General features: G+C 44.4%; 1 protein-coding gene and 2 long non-coding RNA genes across 4 annotated transcripts; 2 read left to right on the forward strand and 1 right to left on the reverse strand.

The window, feature by feature from the left end:
- The first annotated feature begins 1,158 nt into the window (after nucleotides 1–1,158).
- Nucleotides 1,159–12,389, forward strand: LOC115130964 (uncharacterized). Its single transcript, XR_003863875.1, has 7 exons — nucleotides 1,159–1,243; nucleotides 1,418–1,505; nucleotides 4,928–5,014; nucleotides 9,806–9,945; nucleotides 10,832–10,911; nucleotides 11,055–11,190; nucleotides 11,936–12,389. It is a non-coding gene; the product is annotated as an uncharacterized LOC115130964 (long non-coding RNA).
- On the reverse strand, nucleotides 10,044–11,992 carry LOC115130963 (uncharacterized). 2 transcript variants are annotated; one of them, XR_003863874.2, is made up of 3 exons: nucleotides 11,899–11,992; nucleotides 11,067–11,266; nucleotides 10,044–10,923 (listed from the first exon to the last, which is right to left on the reverse strand). It is a non-coding gene; the product is annotated as an uncharacterized LOC115130963 (long non-coding RNA). The 2 variants fall into 2 exon arrangements; XR_003863873.2 differs by having other exon boundaries at nucleotides 11,067–11,992.
- Nucleotides 12,390–13,309: 920 nt separating the features above from the next.
- Nucleotides 13,310–19,577, forward strand: LOC115130967 (heterogeneous nuclear ribonucleoprotein H-like). The gene is made up of 10 exons (XM_029662571.2): nucleotides 13,310–13,430; nucleotides 13,986–14,089; nucleotides 14,202–14,357; nucleotides 14,535–14,678; nucleotides 15,454–15,592; nucleotides 16,537–16,721; nucleotides 17,931–18,043; nucleotides 18,117–18,252; nucleotides 18,389–18,565; nucleotides 18,694–19,577. Exons 2-10 carry the CDS (start codon nucleotides 14,005–14,007, stop codon nucleotides 18,777–18,779), a joined length of 1,221 nt encoding a protein of 406 aa, XP_029518431.1. The 5' UTR covers nucleotides 13,310–13,430; nucleotides 13,986–14,004; the 3' UTR covers nucleotides 18,780–19,577.
- The last annotated feature ends 54 nt before the right edge of the window (nucleotides 19,578–19,631 follow it).

The raw sequence follows: 19,631 nt of genomic DNA on the forward strand, positions 1-19,631 counted from the left end.
TAACCACACCAGAGGACCTCCATTATAACCACAGCCCAGGACCTACATCCAACCACATCTGCCTCACCAAGACTGCCCAGGACCACATATAACCACACCAGCCCAGGACCTCCACATCCACAGACCACATATAACCACACCAGCCCAGGACCTCCACATCCACAGACCACATATAACCACACCAGCCCAGGACCTCCACATCCACAGACCACATATAACCACACCAGCCCAGGACCTCCACATCCACAGACCACATATAACCACACCAGCCCAGGACCTCCACATCCACAGACCACATATAACCACACCAGCCCAGGACCTCCACCTCTGGCTTCTTCACCTGTGGGATCATCTGAGAACAGCCACCTGGACAGCTGATGGAACTGAGGAGTATTTCTGTCTGTAATAAAGCTCTTTTATGGTGAAAAACATATTCTGATTCCCTCAGCCTGGCTCCCCAGTGGGTGGGCCTGGCTCCCCAGTGGGTGGGCCTGGCTCCCCAGTGGGTGGGCCTGGCTCCCCAGTGGGTGGGCCTGGCTCCCCAGTGGGTGGGCCTATGCCCTCCCAGGACCACCCATGGCTGCACCCCTGCCCAGTCATGTGAAATCCATAGATTAGGGCCTAATACATTTATTTCAATTGACTGACTTCCTTAAAATTGTTTGGTTGGGCTAATGAGACAGTGGATTGTGCAGTCAGATGGAACAGAGTAAATAGGCATTTTAACGTCATAGATTTAGCTGGTGGTAACTTGTGGAATAGACACCGGCTGAAATGTGGTTTTAACTCATCTATATTCAGGATTAAACCCCCATTGTATGAAATTAAAATTGCAAACAAATTGGTCAATAGACAACTGAAAGCGGGAAGCATGCGGATGGTTGAAGAGATGTGACAGATAAGAGATGACAAATTGAAAGGTGAGTGAACCTAGCTATTTGCTAGCTAAGATAATACTTAATAAAACTGCTAAAGTAATGTACTCTTCGTATTTCATCATCTAGCCATGCTAAATAGCCTGTAATGTTATCTGGTAATTGTTGTTTACGTGTTGGTACGTTTTAGCTAACATTAGCTAGCTAGTAAAGTTACTCAATATTGAGAAATGTTAGTCCTCATTTCAACCCATGATACACTCCCCCTCCCTTTAGTACCTGGCTTATCATGGCCCTGTCCAGTTAAATGGTGGAAAGTTCAGGAGCTGTGAGTTCTGATACAGCAATGCATCAACCTACATGAATAGGTAAGACACACACACACACACACACACACACACACACACGCACACACAGACGGCCCAATGAAGGTTATGTTGAATTTGACAAAAAGAAGAATACATAAAACAGATCTGATTAGTTACATGCATTGAATACTCATGTTGTTTATGTTGTGTTTGTGTCTAATTGATGTCTTTCAGGTTGGTATATTGGGGTGGCCTGTTCTGTCCTCTGTATTTCAGACCAAGGCAAGACAATGTTTAAAGCTTACCATGGATCTACAAACAGGTTAGCCTCTATAACATCTTTGGATGTATTTGCAGTGTGATCATTGTGTGTTCTGTGTAATTCCTTTGTCTTTTCCTATGCTAACTGAATGGTGAACGAATTTATTTACAGTCAATCAATCAATCAATCAATCAATCAATACAGTGTGATCATTGTATGTTCTGTGTAATTCCTTTGTCTTTTCCTATGCTAACTGAATGGTGAATGTCTGGTGTGATTGTGTCTTCTTGTTGTTTGTGAGAAGAGAAGTTGTTTCTTAGGGGAAGGGAAATGTTTCTTTCACATTCTGTAAATACTAACCAAATTAATCTCCAGTTTAAGAACTGGGATAAGCTGCAAATCTCATTGTGGGGTAGGCCACGTTATAAATATGGTTATAGCTCCTAAACTGAATTACGTTATCAGCATGTTTCATTGTCCATACCTGCCTTCACCTTTAACACCATAGACTAAATGATTACTCAGTTTATTTGGACTAGTAAAAGGGCAATAATTAACCTAGCTAGATTACAGGCAAGAGTTTAGAAGGGAGGATTAAACTGTAATTTATACTGAACAAGAATATAAACACAATGTAAAGTGTTGATCCCATGTTTCATGAGCTGAAATAAAAAATTCCCAGAAATGTTCTATATGCAAAAAAAGCTTAGTTCTCCCAAATGTTTTGCACAAATTTGTTTACATTTGTTTACATCCCTCTTAGTGAACATTTCTCCTATGCTAAGATAATCATTCCACCTGACAGGTGTGGTATATTAAGAAGCTGATTAAACAGCATGATCATTAGTAAAGTGCACCTTGTGCTGGTGACAATGAAAGTTTTGTCATACAACACAATGCCACCGATGTCTCAAGTTTTGAGGGAGCATGCAATTGGCATGATGACTGCAGGAATGTCCACCAAAGCTGTTTCAGATAATGTAATGTTAATTTCTCAACCATAGGCCACCTCTAACATTGTTTTAGAGAATTTGACAGTACATTCAATCTGCCTCACAACTGCAGACCACATATAACCATGCCAGCCCAGGACCTCCACATCCGGCTTCTTCACCTCAGACCACGTGTAACCACACCAGCCCAGGACCTCCACATCCACAGACCACATATAACCACACCAGCCCAGGACCTCCACATCCACAGATCACATGTAACCACACCAGCCCAGGACCTCCACATCCACAGACCACATATAACCACACCAGCCCAGGACCTCCACATCCACAGACCACATATAACCACACCAGCCCAGGACCTCCACATCCACAGACCACATATAACCACACCAGCCCAGGACCTCCACATCCACAGACCACATATAACCACACCAGCCCAGGACCTCCACCTCCACAGACCACATATAACCACACCAGCCCAGGACCTCCACATCCACAGACCACATGTAACCACACCAGCCCAGGACCTCCACATCCACAGACCACGTGTAACCACACCAGCCCAGGACCTCCACATCCACAGACCACATATAACCACACCAGCCCAGGACCTCCACATCCACAGACCACATATAACCACACCAGCCCAGGACCTCCACATCCACAGACCACATATAACCACACCAGCCCAGGACCTCCACCTCCACAGACCACATATAACCACACCAGCCCAGGACCTCCACATCCACAGACCACATCCACAACCACACCAGCCCAGGACCTCCACATCCACAGACCACGTGTAACCACACCAGCCCAGGACCTCCACATCCACAGACCACATATAACCACACCAGCCCAGGACCTCCACATCCACAGACCACATATAACCACACCAGCCCAGGACCTCCACATCCACAGACCACATATAACCACACCAGCCCAGAACCTCCACCTCCGGCTCCTTCACCTCAGACCACATATAACCACACCAGCCCAGGACCTCCACCTCCGGCTCCTTCACCTCAGACCACATATAACCACACCAGCCCAGAACCTCCACCTCCGGCTTCTTCACCTCAGACCACATATAACCACACCAGCCCAGGACCTCCACCTCTGGCTCCTTCACCACAGACCACATATAACCACACCAGCCCAGGACCTCCACCTCTGGCTCCTTCACCTCAGACCACATGTAACCACACCATCCCAGGACCTCCACATCCACAGACCACATGTAACCACACCAGCCCAGGACCTCCACATCCACAGACCACATATAACCACACCAGCCCAGGACCTCCACATCCACAGACCACATATAACCACACCAGCCCAGGACCTCCACATCCACAGACCACATATAACCACACCAGCCCAGGACCTCCACCTCCACAGACCACATATAACCACACCAGCCCAGGACCTCCACATCCACAGACCACATGTAACCACACCAGCCCAGGACCTCCACATCCACAGACCACGTGTAACCACACCAGCCCAGGACCTCCACATCCACAGACCACATATAACCACACCAGCCCAGGACCTCCACATCCACAGACCACATATAACCACACCAGCCCAGGACCTCCACATCCACAGACCACATATAACCACACCAGCCCAGGACCTCCACATCCACAGACCATCCACAGACCACCTCCGGCTCCTTCACCTCAGACCACATATAACCACACCAGCCCAGAACCTCCACCTCCGGCTTCTTCACCTCAGACCACATATAACCACACCAGCCCAGGACCTCCACCTCTGGCTCCTTCACCACAGACCACATATAACCACACCAGCCCAGGACCTCCACCTCGGGCTCCTTCACCTGCAGGATCATCTATGACCAGCCACCTGGACAGCTGATGGAACTGAGGAGTATTTCTGTCTGTAATAAAGCTCTTTTATGGTGAAAAACTTATTCTGATTCCCTCAGCCTGGCTCCCCAGTGGGTGGGCCTGGCTCCCCAGTGGGTGGGCCTGGCTCCCAAGTGGGTGGGCCTGGCTCCCCAGTGGGTGGGCCTATGCCCTCCCAGGACCACCCATGGCCAGTCATGTGAAATCCATAGATTAGGGCCTAATACATTTATTTCAATTGACTGACTTCCTTAAATGAACTGTAACTCAGTAAAATCGTTGAAATAGTTGAATGTTGCATTTATATTTTTGTTCATTATATATCAAGAAGCCTTTAACTGACCAAATATGCTCACTCTCTTTATTGACAACTTTAATAGGCCACTTTGTGTTGACATATAAGAAGAACTTAATGCCCAATTTGGAGCATCATATTATCTGAGTCAACACTTAAATATGGAACTGCAGAATCCCATAATGTCCCATACTTAGAAATATGGCGTCAGATAAATAAGAGAGAGACATCTTCACCAGCTCTGCTTCGTTATAGAACAACCATCAATAAATATTAGAAGGACAGGTGGTTTTCTAGAAAGAGTGGTATGGGTTTTGTTTTATCCTCCACACTAATGCACTTCACTTTTGCTTTTAGTGTCAACTTGAATTTGACTGTGGCTGTGGAAGACTGGTTCCTTGATGATGTCTGCAATGATCTCTGATTCCATCCCGTCATGCCAAGGTTCACAATCTGTCTGAAGAATGCCAACTCTATTCAATTGTCCACTTTGCAACAAACATACTTTCTCTGTGTCCAGACTACTCACATATTGGCCTCTATCACCAGCACAAACTAAATTGCATAATTACCTGTGGATTTAATAGGTGCTGGAAAACATATACAGTGCATAGGGAAAGTATTCAGACCCCTTCCCGTTTTCCACATTTTGTTATGTTACAGCCTTATTCTAAAATGGATTAAATTAATTGTTTTCCTTATCAATCTACACACAATACTCCATAATGACAAAGCAAAAACACCTCAGGGAGGTGACCAAGAACCTCCTTGGTCACTCTGACAGAGCTCCAGAGTTCCTCTGTGGAGATGGGAGAACCTTCCCGAAGGACAACCATCTCTGTAGCACTCCACCAATCAGGCCTTGATGGTAGAGTGGCCAGTGTCGTGGAAATTTCCTCTATGTGTTGGTCCCATGTTTCATGAGGTGAAAGAAAATATCCCAGAAATGTTCAACGACTCTAAGCACACAGGAAAGACAATGCAGGAGTATCTTCGGGACAAGTCTCTGAATGTCCTTGATTGGCCCGGACTTGAATCCAATGTAACATCTCTGGAGAGACCTGAAAATAGCTGTGCAGCGACGCTCCCCATCCAACCTGACAGAGCTTGAGAGAATCTGCAGAGAAGAATGAGAGAAACTCCCCAAATACAGGTGTGCCAAGCTTGTAGCGTCATACCCAAGAAGACTCAATGCTGTAATTGCTGCCAAAGGTGCTTCAACAAAGTACTGAGTAAAAGGTCTGAATACTTATGCTAATGTCATATTTCCGTTTTTTTTATTTTTAATACATTTGCAAAATTTCTAAAAACCTGTTTTTGCTTTGTCATTATGGGGTATTGTGTGTTGGTTGATGAGGGGATATTTAAAAAAAAAAATCAATTTTAGAATAAGGCTTTAATTTAACAAGATGTGGAAAAAGTCTAGGGGTCTGAATACTTTGTAGATGTTTCATCACCTATCGGTCACACATCTACCTGTCACGCCTGCTCCCGCTCTCCCTCTCAGGCTGCCCTTCATTGCGCACACCTGTCACCATCATTCCGCGCATTAGCACTCACTGGACTCCTTCATTTTGTTGATTACCTTCCCTATTTCTGTCTGCTTCCGCTTTTGTTCCCTGTGTCAGCATTAATGTCATTATGTGTTGCTGTCCTGTTTTATGTCCGTTGGTTATTCAATTCTCACTCCCTGTACCTGCTTCCTGTCTACCAGCGTAGAGCCTTACACTACCGAAACCACAGAGATCAACACTTAGCAGCTAATAGAAGGTCTCAAAAAGAATATCTGTATTTTTATTTAGAAAATCAGGGAAGAACACTGCCTCCCAGCTACGGTACATAATAGTATTGTTGAAGACCACAGAACAATTTTTGATGCATTTATGACACACTACAGTGATGCCCTCAGGTTTCACCTTACAAATTAGCAAATACATGTGGATGAAGATGGTGATCTCAGGGACTAGCTAGTATTTGAGGAATGCATTAGATGCATAAGCTCCAAGTGGGTACTGGAGCATTACTGTGTGAAATAATTGGGCATGGTCAGGCCAAGTGTCACAACTCCTACCGAAGGTGGCTCCCCTTCCTGTTCGGGTGGCGCTCGGCGGTCGTCGTCTCCGGCCTACTAGCTGCCACTGATCCCTTTTCCCCGTTCTGTTTATTGGTTTCACCTGTTTTGTGTGTAGGCTGATTAGTCGGGCTATGTTAACCAGTAGGCTCGCCTGCTCTTTGTGCGAGATTGTTTTGTGTTGCTCTGAGCACGTTCGATGTTGGCGTGTTTCGTTCGTGGGGTTTTTTCCGGACTGTTTGAGTCCCCGTGTTTGGGGCATTTGTTTTGTGTGCGCCCTGTGTTTCGTGGGGTGGCTTATGTTCGCCGTGTGTGCAATAAATAGCACTACCCTGTACTCTCTGCTTCCTGTGCCTGACTTCACACCCACTACGCCCAGAGCGTTACACCAAGTGAAGTACCCCTGAGCAACAAAGAAGGTTATAAAACAAGGTCATTTGAATACATCCCATTGGTCAGCATACTGCAAAAATAGCAAGTAATGTAGAGGTCTGGACCACCTTGAATCAACACCAAAAGCCACATAATGATGAGATTCTAGAAGACTTTACAGACGGTGAATTGTTCAAATCCCAACCTAACAAAGCAGAGCCTCCGTCTGCAGTTTTACGTAGATTAATTGAAAGTTGTCAATCCACTGGGTTCTAAAAAAGGCAAGCACAAATTGACCACTGTGTACTTTAGTTTAGGAAATCTTGACCACAAGGATACTCCCCAACTCCAGAATATATACCTCTCCACATTGGTTCATCACCGCCTCATTCGAATACAAGTCACCACTCACTAAGAAGCATTGGAGCATTTGATACGTGACATCCAGGAATTGGAAGCACTGGGTGTGAAGTTAACATGCAATGGTGAAAACTAAAAACCTTCTGAATAACAATCACAACAGTCTCAGCAGATGACCTCTCTTCACGCAGGGTTGCGAAAAAACGTTTCCTCTGGTCGCATTTGTCGCTTCCAGACATTGCATCGATGTATTGGCATCAAAAAAGCCTGTTGCTTCTCTCAGCTGAATCACGTGCCATCTCCCATTATGTATCTGTTTCCACCAGACGTCATACATAACATTCACGAGGGCATCATACCCACATTGCTCAGACTGGTGTTAATTACTCTTCACAATTACTCTTGTCCAGATCAACAATGAGGTTGAGAACTTGTCTTATGGCAACGAGATGTGTCTTCTAAACCTGCTCCACTATCCGAGAGAGTCCAAAGGAAGAATGGCCATCTATCAGGAAGTTCATCAGAACAATTTACACGTTTTCGTTTACTCCCCCAAATGATTGGTAGTCAAATACAAAATGGCAGTGCTTGGAATCTCTACCTCCTGTTTCGAGAGGTATCTGATGTCATCTTGGCCAGCGTTTTAAGAAGATCCTAGATCCCATATCTGGCAGAAAAAAATCACTGAATGTCAAGCTCTCTTCCAGGAGCTGTTTCCAGGGAAGACAATGGCAAAGATGCACTACCTCGTCCACTACCCTAGCCTGCTATGGAACTTTGATGCGCCAGTCCTCCATGCGATTTGAAGCGAAACACCAGTATTTCAAGAGGCTCTTAGCAGTTGTGGAAAACCTTAAAAATACAACGAAGACCCTGGCTAAAAGACATTAGCTCAGACAATGCTGGGAGCAAACCAACTGCAACTGCCTTGGCAACAACAACACACTGTATGGACCCAATAGACTTCTAACTGAGACGTCCCACTGCAAGCACTTCCAAACTCTGCCCATGTAGTGTTAAGTGCCAGATTCGGAGAAACCATCAGAGCAAAATGTGTCACCAAGACAATGTCCATTGCAGTGAACAACGAGCGGTACAATGTAGGAGACTATCTGGTTATCGACACTCATTCAGAAGAGATTCATGTGTTCATGGAAGTGTGTGGAATATACAGATTCCTTGCTGCTGGTGTGGTAAAGTACTGCTACCAGCCATCACCACGCATACATGGTTCAACACAGTCAACAATGGTTTCTATAAGTCCTGTTGAGGAGATGGATTTCCATGGGTTAGATGGATACAGGGACCCAGAGGGAAGAGTGTCCATTCCATTCTGCCACTGGTTTGCAGTTAGTTCAAATCATAGATTTATTCATTTAGGAAGCACAATGCACTTTTATTTTCATATGGGTTTCCTATTCTGATACACACTGACCAAAACACTGACATGTTCTTTTCATTTAGGGTATTTTTCCCCACAAAACACCAAATTGATGGAGAGACATTGATGTCATTAGACCAAAGAATAGTGGAGCAAATTGTTTCAGTAATCTAAGTTTGAATCAAATTCACAAAATGAATCCAAAAGCTGTAAATATGTAAGTCAATGTATGACTATCATCTGCATCATTGATTCTATCACAGTGATCCTATTCACATTCTCTGCTCTTTTGTTTTCTTTCTTTCCTCCATACTCTGTCTTCTCATAATCACTGCAGCTTATAGCATAGCACATAGTCAACTTCTACATGATGATAATCAACACCATCAGTCAATGTCATTTGTATTATGAACATAATTGTTAGTCTAACTGTATTCTTGTATGTTTCTACTCTCGTTGAGAGACCAGACAGTGAAGGGATATGTACGAATTCTTCAGTTTTCATACTCACGCTAATAACCTTTATACACTATTGTGCCTACCCAGATCATAATGTGCTGGCTTGGATATTTTCTTCTCACATTGTTAAACCATCACATTTCCAGCAGCATAACAAGACCATCTCTATTCTGCTCCTCTGACCTCGGTCCCAATAATCCATCATTTCTCCTCTCCACATTTTATTTTTTAAGGAGTCATGGCACGGCATGATAAAGAATAAATACAAGTACAGGAAATGCAGAAGAAGTTTAGGGGGCAAGGGAAAAAATAAACCCAGATGACATCAAAAATGAAGACCTGACCAAAATAGCCAAGGCAACTATTGGTATACAGATAAGGGCCCATATTCAGTTTATCAAAGTCGAACCGCTGATCCCAGATCTGTTTTTAAGATCATACATACGATTGTATGGACAAGTGTGGACCTGATTCTACAACAGCACTCTGAGATGCTTTGTGAATAAAGGACATTTTGCCTTTTTCTATAGACTTTGATCGTGTTTGATGCTGTATGTATCAACATTTGATGATATTTATATTTGATTTTCAGATTGAGATTGGTGAGGATTCCTTCAGTCAAGAGTTACATGTTGAACAGATGCAGGTGGACTGCCAAGAAAAGAGACCGAACATAAGTCCCCTACAAGACAAAATGAAAAGGACTGAAAAAGAAAGTTTTTATGAAACAAGGTACCAAGGATATCTTAAAACTGTGCCCAGCACTCCATTTGTCAGCCATTGTAGAAAGAAATGGTAAAAAACACAACTAATGTAGAATAGCCAAGAACTGTCATCTGAATGTAAGATATATTGATAATGCATTATAAACAAATAAGACTTTCAGATTTTCTCAGAGATGAGAAGCAAATTCGGTATGGATGTGGACAGAAACATTCTGTCCGGATTCGACCCAATGGCCGACAAAATCATTGCAGAGGGGGGTGTGCCGTGGAGTTGCTGAATCTCTACAATAATGCAGCTGTTCTAATTCTATTGATTCTAATCCAGCCATTTTATTACACACCCTATTACACAGGTCTGAAGGTCACAGCAGCCATTTTATTACACACCCTATTACACAGGTCTGAAGGTCACTGCAGCCATTTTATTACACACCCTATTACACAGGTCTGAAGGTCACTGCAGCCATTTTATTACACACCCTATTACACAGGTCTGAAGGTCACTGCAGCCATTTTATTACACACCCTATTACACAGGTCTGAAGGTCACGGCAGCCATTTTATTACACACCCTATTACACAGGTCTGAAGGTCACTGCAGCCATTTTATTACACACCCTATTACACAGGTCTGAAGGTCACTGCAGCCATTTTATTACACACCCTATCACACAGGTCTGAAGGTCACTGCAGCCATTTTATTACACACCCTATCACACAGGTCTGAAGGTCACTGCAGCCATTTTATTACACACCCTATTACACAGGTCTGAAGGTCACTGCAGCCATTTTATTACACACCCTATCACACAGGTCTGAAGGTCACTGCAGCCATTTCATTACACACCCTATTACACAGGTCTGAAGGTCACTGCAGCCATTTTATTACACAGGTCTGAAAGTCACTGCAGCCATTTTGCTCCCCCCCTACCTCTTCAAAGAAGATCCAAGTGGGCTGTACGTCACAGACAGGGTATGTATTTTCCTGCAGACAAATAAATACATGCAAAGTTAGTAGTAATGTGTGAGGTGTGATGTGCTCAGTTGTTAACTTACTGTTTGAAATATGACTTGAGTAACCTTCATTTTACTTTTTTTTGTTTTACTTTTTTACAGTGAGGGGAATACCTTTACGGATGAGAGCCACATTCAACTCTTCCTGGATGTGGAGGAGCTACTCACTGAAGAGCTGGAGGACATCTCCATGGGATTGGGAGTGGCAATGGGGGGTCCATTTCCTTTTTAATATTGAGTATGCAGCATCATTAAAAAGCACTACGCTGTTCATTCAGAAATGTGTTCTGGGAATTGATGAGGGAAACTTTTTGCTGTAGAGAGGGATAAGGGAGACCAGAGATTTCTGTGACGTCTGCAAGTGAGATTTCTGGGACTTTTAAAGTCAACAAAATGAATTTGTGACTTTACAAGTTCACCACTCAATGTTATTTGTATTACTATTGTTAATAGTATTATTGTTATTGTTCATAATGGAATACATGGGACATAAAAGTTTCCTACGGGAACCTTAACACTAGTAACCGGAAGGTTGCGAGTTCAAACCCCCGAGCTGACAAGGTACAAATCTGTCGTTCTGCCCCTGAACAGGCAGTTAACCCACTGTTCCCAGGCCGTCATTGAAAATAAGAATGTGTTCTTAACTGACTTGCCTGGTTAAATAAAGGTAAAATTAAAAAATTAAAATTAAAAAGGTTATTTGAGGAACCTTTTTAAAAGATTCCTCGGGGAAAAGGTTCCTGAAAGCAAAGAGAGTTCCAAACCTCTCTGCCAATGGGCGAATTCGATTATAGACCGGACACCGGTCTGTGGCCTGTACATGTTGTCAACAAGGCAGCATGTTGCATCATCCAGAAACGCACATCTCTTTTCTACAAAATACATGTTCGATTTTTATTAAAAGATATTACTTTTGCATGTGAAAACACATAATCCTACTCATTACCTTTCGTACTTAACCAGGTCACGTTTGTTTTGTGCAGACTTCGCAGTGGGCTTTGAACTGGGCACCTGCCTCATGCCTGGGAGGAAGCCCGGTTTCAAAACGAATCCAATCAACTTTCACCCGGTGCAAAACACGCATACTGTCACGATTTCCACCGAAGGTGGCTCCTCTCCCTGTTCGGGCGGTGCTCGGCGATCCATTTTTTCTTTTCTTTTCGTTTGTGTCTGTCTGTTTTTTCTTTACACCTGTGTCCTATTAGTTCATTTTGGTGGGTTTATTAACCTGCGCTGCCTGCTATTCTGTGTGCGGGATTATTTGCTGTTGTTGTTATGTTAGGGGTGCGTGTTTGCGCCACGGGATTTTATTTTAGGAGTAGAGGTTTCTCCTCCGTGTGTTGCATTTATTCCCTGTGTGTGGCGACTTCGTTTGGGCGTGTTCTTCCACCTGTTGTTGTTGAGTTGGGACTTCTAATAAACGATTGTACTACTGGGGCTTCCTTGCTCTCCTGCTCATGACTCCTGAACCTCCCTCATTTTAGAAGGCACGCAACACATACCCAGGCCAGATTAATCAAATCCCCCCATCCTCCGCTATTTTTCAGTTCCCCCTCACCCCCACCTCCACTCAGACAGTCCTAGGTAAATTCTTTCTTGAGAAATATTTTCTTGCTAAAAAGCTATTGTTGCCCATTTTAATGGAAATCTAAAAGAAGCTGCCTTTAACTCAATTACTTTTTTCTTTTTACCCCCTTTTTCGTGGTACCCAATTGTTGTTAGTAATAACTATCTTGTCTCAACCAATGTGTCAGAGGAAACACCGTGCACCTTGGTTAGCGTCGCCCCACGGACATCCTAGGCCAATTGTGCGTCGCCCCACGGACCTCCCGGTCGCACTAGCGCGAACCCAGAGTCTCCGGTGGCACTGCTGGCGCTGCCTTAGACCACTGCACCACCTGGGAGTTAACTCAATTAAATTTGTGTTCCTCTGTGAACTTGAAATTTGAGATTTAAGGCACGTTCCAGTATAGGTTGTTTTCATTGCCAGGCACTCTTCACATCAGATGAGAAATGCACTTAATCCCATAGCGCCACACTCTAATAAGAAAAGGTTTCTGGAGGCACCTTTAGGTGTTCCTCAGATTGCAACACTGGCGGAACCCCTATAGGTGCTTAAATTTTATATTAGGAATGTACCTTAGAGTAATGTGAGTGCATTTTTTTCTCAAGAGCATTGGAAAGCTATGTAAATGTTAAATTTGAAAGCAAGAAATAGCTTGCAAGTTTCCCAAGAAACTAGATAGGTGTCGTTTAGTCTTCAGCATTGGTAGTTTTCATTTGAAAGATTCCTCAGTGAAATGGGGCCACAGAGACAGGGCCCAGATAGGCTACGTCATACTTTTTGGGCGTGGACCAAGTTAGCAAGCTAGGAGCTAGCTAGCAGAAACAGACCGCCCTGACACCCCGAAACACAGCTAGCTAGCTATACTACCAATCGTGGTAGTGATAATATTGTCACTGAATTCAAATTAACAGGTATCTATGTTTATTTTTCAACGAATGTGATTTGTGATAATACCTTTAGCTTGTGAGTCCTTGCTTGCTGTTTAGGTCAGCCAATTTGATCAAGCTAGCAAGCCAGGTAGCGAACGTTAAGCGCGAACTTATCTAGCTAACGCCAGGCCTGACATTTGCGTCTGACTGTCGACGATAATGAAAGTATTCTTATCTAATAACGTTAGACACATTGACTTAATCTAGCTAGTTTGTTATGTGTAAATGAAATAGTATGTTTCGTGATAATGGATTTAGCTAGCCAGCTAAATGAATATAACTGACGTTAGCTAGCTAGAAGCAACAATGCGCTAGCTACATTCATAATGCGCTAGCCTGTTAGATAGCTAATCATGTCTTGTGACGTTATACATTCTAAATCGCTGCAAATGCTACATAACTTCATTCACTTACCAAAAAGTAAAATACAATGTAGATGGCCAGCTAGGTAACTAGCTAGCTGAGTAAAGGTAATTAGCTAACGTTATCTAAGCATTGCAAACATACTGTGCCCTGATGCTTCTTTACTTTCCTCAGGTTTAAGAGAATACCAACCATGTCTGATGGAGAGGGTTACGTGGTGCGTGTGAGAGGCCTACCATGGTCCTGCTCTGTGGATGAAGTAAGGAGGTTCTTCTCAGGTAATAACACCTTTACGATAAAACCTGAATAGCTTGCTACAACACCTTTATAGCCAACGCCTCTCACATCTGAGATAACTGTGAGTCCCTCTACCCTCTTCTTGGCATATAGATTGTAAAATCGCCAACAATGGCACCAGCATCCATTTTACCTCCACGCGTGAGGGCCGACCCAGCGGAGAGGCCTTCGTTGAGCTGGAGAATGAGGAGGACCTGAAGATCGCTGTGAAGAAGAACAGAGAAACCATGGGCCACAGATATGTGGAAGGTGTGTGTGTGTTTGTGTGTCACTGTCCAAGTCTTCCTGAAGTTTCAGTGTTTGCAGCTGAAGCATAATATGTGCCTTGGGACTTCACTTTAGGCTACATTTCTTAACCTTTTACACTATGTAACACTAGCAGTAGTGACTTTGGTCTTTGTGTTGACTTGACTTGTTTGTCCACAGTTTTTAAATCCAACAACGTGGAAATGGACTGGGTGATGAAACATTCTGGTCCAAACAGCCCAGAAACGACTGGAGACGGCCTAGTCAGGCTCCGAGGCCTCCCCTTCGGCTGCAGCAAGGAGGAGATTGTCCAGTTCCTCTCAGGTACCAGTAGCTAGCTCCCACTGGTTCACATGAACACCCCCATAACATCCTGTAGGAGGAGGTAAACCGTACTCAGCCCTCATCAATGATCCAGGATCATTGACATTTTTCAGTCATTTAGCAGATGATCTTATCCAGAGCTATAGTTTGTCCAGGATTTCCCCCATCACCTAAGTTTCTCTATCACTGGTTTGGTCCCAACGAACACTTTTTAAAATGAATTATTCTGTACAATAATTTGGCCTGACATGCTAGTCCCGTCTGTCACTTTCCTTTGACAGTTGTCCTTTGGTGTTTTCCCATGAACCCACTATATCATAACAAAGATGTAATTCATCCCACTGGGACAATTATAGAATGGGTGGGTACTAAAGGTAACACAAGTACTGCCAGAGCCACTCATTCCTTCACACCTACAGTCGCTTCCTCTTCTGTATCCTTCTCTCTCTCGCTCTCATTTTCTCTAATTTTCTCCCCCTAATTTTCTCCCTAATTTCCTCCTTCTAATTTTCTCCCTAATTTTCTCACCTTTTCTCTCTCTCGACACTCTTTCCTCTCATCCTCCTTTATGTTCCCCCAAATGCAGTAAAAGTAAGTAGCCTGAATGGTTGCTGAGTCTCATTGGTTAAAAATACTCACCTGGTATGTACAGTACATGTCGTAATGCATAGTTTTCATGAATAAATAAAGCAACAAACAGAGAAAGCTACCTTTCTGTAACTGGGCATGTGATTTACTGTGTCCCCCACTGGGGTTATCTGTCCTTGGGTTGAAGGGTTGGAAATCGTGCCAAATGGGATAACATTGCCGCTGGACTTCCAGGGGAGGAGTACGGGGGAGGCCTTCGTGCAGTTTGCTTCACAGGATATAGCTGAAAAGGCTCTAAAGAAACACAAGGAAAGAATAGGGCACAGGTGGGGATGGTTGGTTGGTTGGCTGGCTGGATAAAGTTGCTGTTCTTATGGTGTACAACTTACAAGCATTAACCGGTATAACTGACACTCAACAGAACAGTTAATTTAAGACAACACATACTCAGATATTGATTGTAAAGACACATAGTTACAATATTAGATCAGAACACACTAACACTCATTCACTCACAGCAGTCTTTGGGAAAATGAAGCACATTATCTTGTTCTTAAACCATTGGGAGATCATATTCTGAGTTTAGTGCCGAGGTGTCTTGTAAGCTCTCAGGTTTGTCACCAAGTTTGGTTGAGAGTGCAGAGTAAAAATTGCAGTTGAATTTGGGCATATCCATTTGACCCTGATTCTTAAGAGTGAAGCTGATTGGTTCCTGGGCACTAAACATCACTACAGGTAGCCAATAGATAGACAGGATTCTCCCAGGTGTTCTAACTCACTGAGGGCCAATCAACACGAGGACACGGACCCTGCACACTGTCACTCACAGGTAATGCTCAGAGAGTGGGTCTCCATGGATAACAACAGGACAATGACCATAGCAGGGACACAGATTGTACTGTAACATCAGTGTTAACTGTATCGGGTATCTGCAGGTGACCATAAGAAAAGTGCCTGTTGTACTGTCAAGGCTTTTATACTAGACAGTATACTGTTACCCACCAGATCAAGTCTCACATAGTTCAAGACCCTCCTACCTATGGAGCAGTACTGCACTTGGCAGCACTTGTCCTGAATTGCCCAACTTTATCAGTACCCTCAATGACAAGCAAATACACCAAAATGTCAGCTTATCACCTGCATACTGCACTTTCCATTTGAACAGACACATTGATTCAGTCTTAGGAGCTGTTCAGTAGCTAGCTCTAGTCTACACCTCCTCCTGTGTGTGGTGGTCTTCATGGTGGTGTGTGTACTGTATGTATCTCAGGTACATTGAGATCTTCAAGAGCAGCCGTGCCGAGGTGAGGACCCACTACGAACCCCAGAGGAAACCTATGGGGATGCAGAGACCGGGGCCCTATGACAGACCGTCTGGGGGCCGTGGGTACAACATGATGGGGGGCCGAGGAGGGGGCTCCTACGACAGGGCTAGACGCGGAGGCTATGGTGGAGGTGTGTGTTGGGGAGAGGGTGTGTGTGATGTCTGCACAGTGTAAGAAGATCTTGTTTTGTTTCAGCCGACTGGATTAATTGGGAGCCATTATCAGTCATAAATGTTTATGGATCATAACATGTCTCCAGTCATGCTCTTCCTAGCCCTCTATCATGACGGTATGATGTCTCCAGTCATGCTCTTCCTAGCCCTCTATCATGACGGTATGATGTCTCCAGTCATGCTCTTCCTAGCCCTCTATCATGACGGTATGATGTCTCCAGTCATGCTCTTCCTAGCCCTCTATCATGACGGTATGATGTCTCCAGTCATGCTCTTCCTAGGCCTCTATCATGACGGTATGATGTCTCCAGTCATGCTCTTCCTAGCCCTCTATCATGACGGTATGATGTCTCCAGTCATGCTCTTCCTAGCCCTCTATCATGACGGTATGATGTCTCCAGTCATGCTCTTCCTAGCCCTCTATCATGACGGTATGATGTCTCCAGTCATGCTCTTCCTAGCCCTCTATCATGACGGTATGATGTCTCCAGTCATGCTCTTCCTAGCCCTCTATCATGACGGTATGATGTCTCCCAGTCATGCTCTTCCTAGCCCTCTATCATGACGGTATGATGTCTCCAGTCATGCTCTTCCTAGCCCTCTATCATGACGGTATGATGTCTCCAGTCATGCTCTTCCTAGCCCTCTATCATGACGGTATGATGTCTCCACTCATGCTCTTCCTAGCCCTCTATCATGACAGTATGATGTTTCCAGTCATGCTCTTCCTAGCCCTCTATCATGGTATGATGTCTCCAGTCATGCTCTTCCTAGCCCTCTATCATGGTATGATGTCTCCCAGTCATGCTCTTCCTAGCCCTCTATCATGACAGTATGATGTCTCCCAGTCATGCTCTTCCTAGCCCTCTATCATGACGGCATGATGTCTCCAGTCATGCTCTTCCTAGCCCTCTATCATGACGGTATGATGTCTCCAGTCATGCTCTTCCTAGCCCTCTATCATGACGGTATGATGTCTCCAGTCATGCTCTTCATAGCCCTCTATCATGACGGTATGATGTCTCCAGTCATGCTCTTCCTAGCCCTCTATCATGACGGTATGATGTCTCCAGTCATGCTCTTCCTAGCCCTCTATCATGACGGTATGATGTCTCCATGCCCCAGACCAGTCTCTCCATAACTAAGGTGTATGTGTCTAACCTCAGGTGTGTCTGATGGGCGGTATGGTGACAGTAGCTCCTCCTTCCAGAGCACCACGGGTCACTGTGTTCACATGAGGGGTCTGCCCTACAGAGCCACAGAGACTGACATCTACAATGTGAGTTCTAGGATATACTACTAAGAATGGTCTGTGTGAGAGATGAGAATAACACTGCTCCCTCTCCCCGTAGTTCTTCTCTCCTCTGAACCCAGTGAGAGTGCATGTAGAGATCGGTCCTGACGGCAGAGTGACAGGAGAGGCTGACGTGGAGTTTGCTACACATGAGGATGCTGTGGCAGCCATGTCGAAGGACAAGGCCAACATGCGTGAGTCTTTTTATACATGTTTTAGCCGGCCACCGCCATTATGAAAGGCACTCTTAAATGTTTCTCTCTTCCTCCCCAGCCTTCCCACCTTAATATGATGAAATGCATGTACTAACCAGCTGTTTCTGTCCTGCAGAGCACCGCTATGTGGAGCTGTTCCTGAACTCTACAGCAGGGGGCAGTAATGGCTCGTACGGCAGTCCGATGCAGGGGGGTATGGGAAGCCAGTCCTCCTATAGCAGTGGAGGGCTGAACTCTGGATACTCTGGAGGCTACAGCAGCCAGGGCAGCATGGGAGGTTACAGTGACTATAGTGAGTATTAGCTCTGTAAAACACACCCACCTGTTCACATGTATCTACGCATGACCCGGACTATCAAGCTTTAGACTGTGTGATCTCTGAACTCCTCGGTCCTATAGTGTGTATCTCTCTCCTGTCAGGTAACCAGGGCGGTATGAGCAGCAGTTACTATGGCGGCAGTGGAGGCAGGAGTTCCAATGGCCTGGGGTCAGGATGGGGGATGTAGGTCTTTAACCCAGCATGTGTTCGGCTGGAAGGACTGGAATTGTAGTTCCCACCTGGTCTTTTGGATGGGTTTTGTAGTTCTGAGCCAATTTATAGTGAGGGTTGGGAAATGTATTGTTTTAGACTGATTGTATTCATGATTGAGGCTCCTTTGAAGTTAGGTTGGTAGAAATGAGAGCCGTTTTGTTTCCATCCTCTCCTGTTGTTAATGACAGGACTGCAAGCAACAAACTATGACCGTGGTTGTTTCATCTTTACCAGGAAGTGTGTTTTGTTGTTTTCAAAACAAGATTCAAAACAACCAACACACAGTAGTTCACTTTGTTGATCTGAGCTTTTATTTGACCATTAAGTGACTGACTTCAGGGTTGGGGTAAATTCAATTTAAATTCCAGTCAATTCAGAAAGTAAACCAAATTCCAATTCTACATTTTCACAAGTGAAAAGCATTGACTCTGCCGGACTGTCATATCTGAGCGTATGAACCAACACTTCTGTAAATAGTCTTCTAGATGTTCCTGGACTTTTCTCCAGTAGCTGCAAAGATATCTAGCCTTTCTGTTGAAGTCTGAAACAATGTTAAAATAATGCTGTGTGAAGTTGTCATTTTACACGGTGAACAAAGAGCACGTTTAAGTTAGTTTTATATGGGAGGGTTTGGGGGAATTCTCCACGAGGGATGGATGCTTTACTCAGTTGGCAAACAAACCGGAACTGTTTCTGTTTAAGGTTTCTTTCTGCCTATGCAGAATTCTTTGTATTTCTTTGTAAAGTGAATACAATTTGAAGATGTTTTACATGTCTTTGTTTGTCTTGTTTGAGGTGAGTAGTTTCCTATACAGTCAAGAAGAAA

This window comes from Oncorhynchus nerka, linkage group LG6 (assembly GCF_034236695.1).
Source record: "Oncorhynchus nerka isolate Pitt River linkage group LG6, Oner_Uvic_2.0, whole genome shotgun sequence".
Classification (NCBI taxonomy): Eukaryota; Metazoa; Chordata; class Actinopteri; order Salmoniformes; family Salmonidae; genus Oncorhynchus; species Oncorhynchus nerka.